The sequence below is a fragment of the Indicator indicator genome, chromosome 5 (assembly GCF_027791375.1).
Source record: "Indicator indicator isolate 239-I01 chromosome 5, UM_Iind_1.1, whole genome shotgun sequence".
NCBI classification, from domain to species: domain Eukaryota; kingdom Metazoa; phylum Chordata; class Aves; order Piciformes; family Indicatoridae; genus Indicator; species Indicator indicator.
The window spans coordinates 15,001,630-15,011,988 of NC_072014.1; the positions used below are offsets into that span (position 1 = coordinate 15,001,630).

General features: G+C 38.8%; 1 protein-coding gene across 1 annotated transcript; it reads left to right on the forward strand.

The window, feature by feature from the left end:
* The first annotated feature begins 449 nt into the window (after positions 1-449).
* MDH1B (malate dehydrogenase 1B) lies at positions 450-7,699 on the forward strand. Its single transcript, XM_054381184.1, has 9 exons — positions 450-471; positions 901-1,013; positions 1,934-2,068; positions 2,229-2,371; positions 3,045-3,547; positions 4,524-4,665; positions 5,596-5,759; positions 6,814-6,953; positions 7,673-7,699. The coding sequence occupies exons 1-9, from the start codon at positions 450-452 to the stop codon at positions 7,697-7,699; spliced, it is 1,389 nt and encodes a 462-aa protein (XP_054237159.1).
* The last annotated feature ends 2,660 nt before the right edge of the window (positions 7,700-10,359 follow it).

Below are 10,359 nucleotides of genomic sequence, written 5' to 3' on the forward strand. Positions count from 1 at the left end.
AATTATGGTTTAGATACTTCCATGGCTGGAGCACCAGGCTCGGAAAAAGCCTCTCGGTTTCGGACTCGCTTTCTGCAGGCGATGGGAACGCTGGCCAGAGTGGTACGGTAGCCGCAGCATAGGCCCGCGGCCTGGTGCCAAGGGGACAGAGGTCTTTCGGCAGCTCCGCACCGGCTCGGAACACCCGGACACAGCGGCAGGGTCTCTCGCTGGGTCGGCCGCTGCACGGCTCAGCAGCGCCGGGGAGGGACGAGCGCGCCGCGCACCAGACCCGCGCCGCCCAGTGACTGTTTCCTTGCACGCGGCGGCGCCATGACACCCTAACCCTCCTCTCCACGCGCTCTCAGCAGGCCTCGCGAGAACGACGGCGCGGGCCGAGGACAAACTACATCTGCGCGCGACGCGTTGCTGTGCAACGCTGAGGCGACGGTTTGGAGGGTGCCGCGCGCATGGCCAAGTTTGTGCTGGCAGGTGAGGCGAGGCAGGGCGGTGGACGCCGGTACAGAGTGGGAGGCGGTCAGCGGCGGTAGCTGGCCTGTGCCCATGGCCGCCTCTTGTCTCTGCAGGTTCCGTAGACTGCTGTTCTTTCAGTCTTTTGTTGAAATGGGCGTCTGTACGGCACGCTGCCTCAGCCGTTCCTGGGTCAGCTTTTTCCTTCGTCCCGTCGGTGAGACTTCTGTCTCTGCTGCTGTCCCTGTCCCGCTGTAGCCTTCTCAGCCCTTTAAGTGGTTGTTGACGAAACTGTTTAACCTGGCTCATACACTTCTATTAACTTTCTAGGAACTCATAAAACTTTTTTTTTTTTAACTGGAACAATTGGAAAAAAGATTTTGCTATTAATCCCTTATCAATTAATGTCACCAAATTTTCCATTTGTGGTGGTGTCACTTGCGTTCACAGGTAAGGCAAACTGCCCTTACTATGCTAAAGCTGAACTCCTGGCTGACTATCTCCAGGCTAGCTTGCCAGACTTCAGGGTTCACAAGATCCTCCAGCACCCTGACAAATGGGAGGTAAGGAATAGTGAGTCAATAGTAAGTTGGAAGATGCTTCAGTGCTTTACTAAGAAACAAATAGTCTTATCTTTAGTGTGTCTCCCGATATCAGCATTTTGGTATCTGGGTAGAGGTGCTGCAAAAGCAGCTTTGGCCATGAGAGGTAGCCAGAGGAAAAGTTTGAATCTGAGAGGCTGGCATTCTCAAGAGTCTAGGCACAGAGAAAGGGCACAAAATGTGTGCCATCCTAAGAAGTTAATTTTATTTTTTTTTAATTATGTATAAGTGGCTGTTCAGTCTGTAAAGCTTTTGCACACTGTGATTGCCTATGTGCTCAGAGTTGCTAATCATCAACGGCATTTCTGGCATTCAAGGGCTTTGAATTACAATGGAAGTATGAAATTAAATCTTACGTATTTGTTTACAATGTGAGTAGGCCTTTCTGAGAACTCTTGCTGTAGATGTCATGTCTACAATGTAGTCCCTATGAAGAACTGAAAAAAATGCAATATTCCTTCATGGGATAGTACTAACATGTTGATTACCTCATATATTTAGCTTAACACCTCAGCCAAGTAACTCAAACAGTAAAGTGAACAGCAATTAGCTTCTGCAACTTACCTGCTGCTGCTAAATAGGAAGCCTCAGATTACTGCTTCGCAACACTGATATCTTCAGTGACACTAAAGTAACAGAGCAAATTTACAGCAGTAAAATCAAGCAGAACGAGGACCTTTTGCTCCCTTGCTGAGGTGCCACAGTGTATCACCATGCCTTGCTTTGTGTTTTTTTGTCCCATTTTGTACATGCTGATATGTAAGTTGTGAAGCACTTTGTAGTTATGGATTGAGAAGAAATAATCAGGTTTATAGCTGTAATATCAGTGTTATCAAATGTGAAGAAGTATTAAAACCTTTTGGTGGGGATATTTGCATTAGCAGTGGCTTCATGACATTTGTGAAATAAATGGATGGGAACACAGACAGTCTCCTATCATTTGGAGAGAACTGTTGGACCGAGGAGGGAAAGGTCGGCTTCTGGGAGGAGTTAATGATTTTCTGGAACATGCTCAGGTAATGAGCTGCCTTTAATACTGTAAACCCATATTTTACTTTCTATTCTAATAATGTTGTTCTTTATTCCTCCTTTAAATGTGAAACAAAGCTTTCCTTTCTAATGTTACCTGGCTGTTTGGATCGTAATTTGATTAGAGATCATTCTTTTTGTTCTTAGCGCTATTATGGCATCACCTCAGCGATGCTGGATGAGGAAGTGTTAGACATTGCTGAGGAGAACCTGAAGACGTATATTGAAATTGAAAAAGAGGAGGAAGAAATTAAAAGTCTTGTCAAGCCTTTGCAAATCTGGATCACCAGGTAAGAGCAAAATCAGTATCTGTGAAGTTTCATTCAGCTTCAGGAGAATGCACTTTTCCTGTCACGTATAACAGGTGTAACCACCTGAAGTTATACATGAACCCTGCAATTTGCTGATTTGAATTGGATTCTACACTCCTCACTATGAACATTCAGTATACAATTTAGAAATTATTTCTTTTTTTGTTAACGTTTTGCACCAGTTCAAGGTAAGGATGTAAACAGACAACATTTAGACCTGAGATTACCCTAGAGAAAAGCAAATGTTTGCAAAACAAGCTACGAATTTTGTAATGCAACTATCCTGCATTAAATGTTTTTGGAAATACAGGAGTAAGTAAAGAGTACCTTGCATTTCTAACTTTAGAAATGTCTGTATTTCTGGTAGCCCTAATAGAGCCACCTAAAAATAGTGGTTCTTTTAAAGTCAACAATTTTTAAGTAACAGTATCAACTGACATATATAGGATGAAAAAAAAGCTTCAAATGAAAGGTGGACCCAACTGTTTTATCTTTTAACCTGTTAAAATGACAGAGCAAAAAAGAATTGAAGGTGATGGTCTATTTAAACATAACTGACTACAAAAGATCTCTGTGTTTATTTATCTAATACTTCCAAAACAGCAGTGGTTAATCATCAACTACAAATGTTCTATATCCTTCTCTTTATCAGTGCATCATCTCCAGTCTGTTATCATCTGATCCCTCTGTTGGCAAATGGAGAAGTGTTTGGGATGACCACAGATATCAGTATCCATTTGTTTGACACTGACAAGTTTAAGGAAGTTCTTTGTGGTATCGTAATGGAAGCTGAAGACATGGCATTCCCACTCCTCCGCAGTATTTCAGAGCACACTGAAATACACGAGGCTTTTGTTCAAGCTGATATTGTCATTGTTCTTGATGATGTCCTCTTAAACCATGAAGTCCAGTCCCTTGAGAACTCCATCAGAGACGTGAGTGAGATCTGCCAAGTATATGCTCCTCTGATTGAGAAGAATGCCAAGAGTGAGGTCAGAGTAGTTTCATCAGGAAAAAACTTTGTGAACCTTAAGGCAATGCTGATCATGACATACTGCCCATCCATTAAACCTGAGAATGTCATTGCTGTTGCAACATTGTGGGAAAGTTTGGCTAAAGCCATGCTAGCCAGGAAGCTGAATATGAATGCAGCAGGTGAGTATGTGTTCTGGTAGCATTTGGGGAATTCAGTGGATGGATATCTTTGAGAGTACATATTTCATTGCAGAACACAGTTGATGTGTGTGCAGAAATGCAGCCAGAGCAGTTCATTCACTGAATGGAATGGCTGTACAGAATGCCAGAGCGTGACTATCAGGTGCTACCATCCCCTGCTAGCCACTCTCTGGGTGTGTGCTTGATTCCATGAATGTCAGGTTTTTTGCTAATGCTTGGAGACTCAGCCCTGCCATTCAGGTGTCTGTTCGTGCTGGAACTATACTAAGAAGGGCTGAGCAGTGTTGTGGGTCAAAGACTGAGATTTTAAGATTGCATTTGTACTCTGCAGCGCATTGTTGTATTGGTGACACACAACCCAGCTGTGAATTAACATAGCACCATACTGCTGTGCAGATAATGAGAGTACAGTAGAACTGTGTTGTAGTATTATTTCAGGGTTAATTAGTTTTCTTTCTCAGGTCAGTTGTTAACAGCTTGGTTATGTTTTCATGGTTCTGCATGGCAAAGGTGTGGTCCTATAGCCTGCTCGGCATCAGGATTCTTTCAACATTGCAGGAGAAGGGGTGACAGTGACAAGTCTAGGTATTTTGGAGCCTAATAAAATATAAAAGTAAGTTAATAGGCTCAGTAGCCTATCAGCAGGTTGAGAAATTCCTTTTGCACCAAGGCAGATAGTTTGGGATTTTTCTAATGATTCTTTTCTATGTATGCATGTACAGGATTGCATGTATGCAGTATGATTTGGTTTGGGGTTTGACATCTAAGTATTTACTAGGTTTTGTTTTTCTGTACCATAACATGATAGAAATGATAGTTCATTTTTCAGCTTATGATGAGGTTTCATGTTATGAAGAAACTTTTTGCATTTTTCAGATGATAATTCATCATGAAGGGGCCTACATTGTGAAAATATGTGTCTGTCTCCTTATCTCTATATTTTCCTCCGTTACAGGTGTTAAAGATGTGATTGTTTGGGGCAATATTACTGGCCGCAATTACATTGATTTGTCACATGCAAAACTTTATGGATACGATTGTGCTATTTGGGGTCCAGCTGATTTTCCACATCCTTTGTTGAACATGATTTATGATAGGTACAGTACAGAGTTGTTGCTTTTTTTTTAAGTAAAATAAAAAACTGCTTTTAGTCCATGTTTATCTGAAATGTGTAATAAATATCAAGAGAAATTTTTGTTTTCAAGAGTTGTCTTTACTGACTAGCTCTATACTTAAAAGAAAACTCAAGCTGAAGTACTCTGTCTACAAAAGGAGTTGAGTAATTCCTAGTGCTATGTATAGTTCTGACTCTCCTGCCAACATTGTTTATAACTATATTCTCTTCCATACTAAGTGTGTTTCTCTTCTATCATATTCCAAGCAGCCTGTAAGAAGTAGTGGAAGTTTGGGTAGTGGCTTAGATGTCTGGTATGTGTGAAGAAACTTTGAAATAATACTAAATGTATCTGCATCTTAAAGTACCTGAATTCCCATTAAACATATGGCCTGAACACACTAGTGTAGTCAGTTACCCAGATCAGGCAATCTGTTAACCTATATAAAAAGGATACCAGACAGCTAGATAGCTTCTTTTGGGAAGAGAAGTAGCTGAGAAAGGATGAGTGCAGTGAGAGGGCAGCAGATGTGACATACCCTCATACCTGACTATACTGAGCTCCCACTCTGGTCCAAACCTACCATTTACTGGACAGCAGACATTCATTTTATGTCATGGCTGTCTTTTACATAAGATGGTAATACATAGTGATATAATGATTAGTAATAGAGAGTACAACTTGAGTAAATATCTTTCATAGGTAAGTGCTTTATTGCTACCTTTTGAATAATTTTTTGTTAGATCCTATTTTTTCTGTCTTTAAGTGCCTTGCCTTCAACAGTGAAGTTTGAGTAAGTTTTGACTGTTTTCTTCCCACAGGTTTAATTATCTTTTTGCCTCTAAAAAACTACTCATCCTATAGTCACCTTCATTTTTTCTTCTCCCCCTACCCCCACTTTTTTGTTGGTAGTGAATGGGTCCATTCAGAACTTCAGTCTGCACAGAGTTCACTGAGTTTCCAGGTCAACCATTGTGTAGGAATGTTGCCTGCTCATGCAGTAGCCACTGTACTGAGATACTGGTATCATGGCTCTCCTCCTGGGGAGATCATTTCTGTGGGAGTACTTACTACAGGTAAATCTAATTTTGTTGGTTAATCTTTAATAGCTTTCCCCAGGACATAGAACATTATATTTAAAATCTAGATTTAAAAATAAATGTGTTAAACCAAATCAGGATCTAATGGGAGGCTGGGGGATTTTTTTTCAACATAAGAACCTTGAAATCTAAGAAATTTTACTCTCCGGAGTTTGTGATTTGACACTCACTTCTTATAAGCATCTCTTGGGTTAATATTAACTTGTCGGAGATTGTCTCTTAGTCTTTTAGTTTAAATACTTTTCTGGTACATGTGGTATATGTGTTGTGTCAAGGACTATTTATAGTTCTTAGAGCCTAAGCTATGAAAACCTTTTCTTATGTAGTTACATGGGCCAATAAATGGAACATTTCACAATAGCTATTTATTCTTTGTATTAAGTAAAATAAATATTCCCTCCCCTTTATAAGATGTAAAATGGTTGCAACATTTCAAATACAGCATAGGAAAGACATGGACCTGCTGGGCCAGGTCCAGAGAAAGGCCAAAAATATGATCTAAGGGCTGGAACATCTCTGCTATGAAGAAAGACTGAGAGTGCTAGGGTTGTTCAGCCTGGAAAATAGAAGGCTCCGGGGAGACCTTATTGCGGCCTTCCAATGCTTAAAGGGGACCTATGAGAAAGATGGGGACAGACTTTTTAGCAGGGCCTGTTGTCATAGAACAAGAAGCAATGGTTTTAAGCTAAAAGAAGGGAAAATTTAGATTAGAGAAAGAAGTTTTATACTGTGAGGGTGGTGAAATGCTGGAACAGTTTGCCCAGTGAGGTGGTAGAAGCCCTAAGACCTTTAAAGGTCCTTTCCAACTCAAAGTCATGTACATCTAACTAAAATACCAAGTTACAATGAAAGGGGAACTCTCTTGTCTTTGAACCCTACGCTGACAAATGCAGTCTCCATTTATACTAGGATCTTACAGTTGCAGATTTTTGCAACTCTGTAGGACTTAATCTTGGCACTGGGTAAGATGTGTTTTTAATCAGAAACAATATGTTTGGGTAATATTAAGAGTTTTTTCCTTCTACTTCAGGTCAGTTTTGTGTTCCTGAAGGAATTGTCTTTTCTATGCCAGTAAGATTCCAGAATGGTAACTGGGAAGTCATGACAGAATTAGAAATTAATGAAACGACAAAAGAAGTTCTGGGCTCTTTAGCCCATGACCTGATTCAGGTGATGATTTCTTTTATCTAGTAGTATGCCCATTCTGCCACCTATGGGTCCCTTGCAATACAGCTTTGAATGCTGAGATCTTTGTTCCAAGTGTTAGGTGTACAGTTGTAGATGTACAATCTGCACACATGCACTTATGCATGGTAAATACCAGATATTTAAAAGTGTAAGGTATTATTTATGTATTGAAATGAACAGACAACTGTTCTGTTGTCCAAGAAGGAGCTGATAAAATAAATTTACCTGTGTAAGTGTAGAATTTGCATCCCAAGTTCTGCAGGCTTTGTGCCAAACAGAAATAATAACATTAATTTACTGTTTCTATGTTCTGTGCTGCTGATGTTTATTTTGCTTGTGATTTAGGCTACTATGCTAGAAGACTTATTTCTGGGGATCTTAGTGGCTGTGATTCAGCATGAATCAAGGCCAGATTTTATTTGAATTAGAGATTTTTCAGAAAATACAAAATGAGCGAGCAGTAATTTCGTCATGAACTTCTTGTTCACTTAGAAAAGAATAATTTAATTTGATTAAATATTAAAGTACTAAAAAGACTAATCTCAAGCTCCACATCCTAGCTTCAATTAGATTTTGTGATCTTCAGTCATACTAGTAACATGTGAGGACTATTTTACTTCAACATATTTTAAGTTTGTGCTGGACATTGCAGTGGATGAAAGAATTGGTTATACTAAAACTGCCCTTTTTTTCCCATTCAGGAAAAGCAAATTGCTCTAAAGGAGTAGAAGAAATGCATCACTAGTAAAAAATACTTGCTTCAAGGTGTGTTTTTTCTCACCATAAAAGATGAGGTCAAGTTTTAAGTGAGAATTTCAGTAAATGGATTCTTATGCCTCTTTCATTTAAAATGGATGTGAATTCCTTCAGGAAGGAATAACAATAACAAATGTTTGCATGATGTATCGTGACCATGCCTGGGGCATGGTGATTTGAAGGGAAAGCCTGCATGGTAGCAAGCTTGTTTTGATATGTTTCTAGTGTGTCATTCACAGTTCATGAATATAAAAATTGAGCATGCATAAAACATTTAGCATGACATCTTTTATCTTAGGTTCCTAGTAAATATAAAATTTATTTAACCAAATTAACTATTACTAGAAAAGTACTTTCACCATATGACCTACTATATGTTTATGAAGCTATTCTTTACTATACTGTCTAGAAATTATGAGTTGAATTTGTAACAGAGGAAAAATACTGTAAAATGGAACTCAAACTTCTCAGTTTTCTGTTTGTTACAGTACCAGTTTCTTCAGTATGTTTACCCTCTAAGCCTGTCAGAAGAGGTTGAGACACGCAGATAGTAAGCTGAAAAAGATATATTGTTGCTTTCCATAAAGAAGGCAATGTCCGTAAGTGGCGGCCACATCTACCACTTCTTTCAGTTACAATATCTGAAAGATCTCTTAGAGGTCCCTACATTATAAATTATTAAGCCATTTCATTTTGTTAGTGACACACCAAGTTTATAATTAATTATATTTTTTTTAATGCATAGTGATATGAGAAATTTTATCTAAAAGCCTGCAGAACAATTCTAGTATCCCTTCCTAAAATTTAGGAGCATGTGGGACGGCTATAGGCCATGTAATATTGCCATGGCAAAAGCCCCCTGAATACACAATATGCCTTTCCTATGCAGAATAAAAGCCCCACATATTCTCCCAAGTCTTTCTGTGCTGCTTTTTGTTTTTTAAGTCCTCTTGAGATTATATAGTAGAAAGAAGAATCATCAAAGTAAGAACAGATGAACTTTACAATGTATTTAATTTTTGTTTTCTCTAGCTATTTCTTTCTGCTTTCAGGTCCTACAGGCCTTTTCCTTGGTTGTATTTCTTTCCCCCTTCCTTAAAATACTTTCCAGTACTTTTATGTCATCATTTACCATACTGTGATCTGTTCTTCTGTGTTGAGGGCAGGCTAGAGTATAGGGAAACTTTAGATCTTGATGTCCAGCTTGATGCCTTTAGTGAGCACATAAGCCCATGCTTGTTTCTTAGGAAAAGACTACAGAAACAATAGGATTTTCTTGATAAATGCAGGGTTTAATTATTCCATTACTCCTGACCTTGATTAACCCAGACAGAAGATTCCCAGTTAGCTAGGAGTATGCTCTCTGCTTGTATGGCACTGCTTTTTCTGCAGAGCTGCTTTCTTGTGGCTGCTTGAAACACAAGCAGAGGGTCTTTCCATTGCTGGCAGCTAACTGCTTAGTTTGTGGCCTACTCCTGAGACATTAGCATCAGGTTCCATACTGTTCAAGTATTACAGAAATGACTTGCTTATCTTCTTGCATGTGTGTTTTAGGAGATTGGCAAAAGTATTTACTGGTTTTGCCTTTTTTTTTTTTTTTTTTTTTTCCTACAGAGATGGAAACCTTGCCTACTGGTTCACTTTAGCCAGAAGGAGGAGGTGTCTGGAGGAAAACATGCTGAAAATTCCCATACTAAAACAACATTTCCATTGCTCAGAAGAGTTAACTATGAAGAAAGCTTAAACATTGTCATAGCTTTTACAGCATCTTTCTCATCAAAATCCCAGAAATCTGTAGGCAGAAATATATTTCAGAAACAGTGTGAATGTAGCATTCATTAATCTAGAGATCAAAGCAAAATTCATACTGACTTCAATGATTTCATTTGCATCCAACAACTTGTCTCTTCAGACCAATAAACTGTTTCCAAAATATTGTTTAATGTATAAAATGTTCATATTATGAGGACTTTGAGCAAAATTATCAGACATAGAGTAACAGTTTTATAACTCCAAAATCTTGTTTCAGATGTAATGCAACACAGTAAATGTAAATGCATACATCTCCTTAGTGACAAGAGCATTTCTGTTTCCATGTTTTTTATTTATTTCAAGAGTTTCATAGGGACTAAGATGTTCTAAGTCAAAGATGCAATTAATTATGTCATTGTCTGAAAGGGATTGTTGAGGAACCACTTCCACTTGCATGTGTTAGGTGTCTTAAAAGATGGAGACTGTGTTAAACTAAATAGGCTATTCTAGGTCATTACCACTAAGACTTACTATTTTTCCTTTTTGTGTAGTTGCAACGTTTGTTACAGCAGACTGCTTTCTGTATTATTGTGCTAGCTTTCACCTTAATTTCAGTCTCTATAGCAACACTGTTTCTCAGCAACTAGGAGCTGCTTAGTAAAGGCCCCTCAATTTAGAAATATTTCACTCCAACCATATGGAAAAATTGCTTTGAAACAAAGATCAAAGGATTTTTATCTTTAATAATTCAGGATATTTATTACTAATTAATTAGTGTTCTCTGTTTTGACTGCTTAGCAATTACCTGATACTTTGATCTGGGCCTTTGCCAGGCATTTGTTGTGCACGGCATTCATTTAAAAGCAAAACCTTTAGAACT

Excerpts from the sequence above, each read along its gene's own strand:
- MDH1B (XM_054381184.1), top strand. The coding sequence starts at position 450 with ATGGCCAAGTTTGTGCTGGCAG. Across the intron at positions 1,014-1,933 it reads AGCACCCTGACAAATGGGAG|CAGTGGCTTCATGACATTTG; the intron begins GTAAGGAATAGT and ends TATTTGCATTAG. Across the intron at positions 6,954-7,672 it reads TAGCCCATGACCTGATTCAG|GAAAAGCAAATTGCTCTAAA; the intron begins GTGATGATTTCT and ends TTTCCCATTCAG.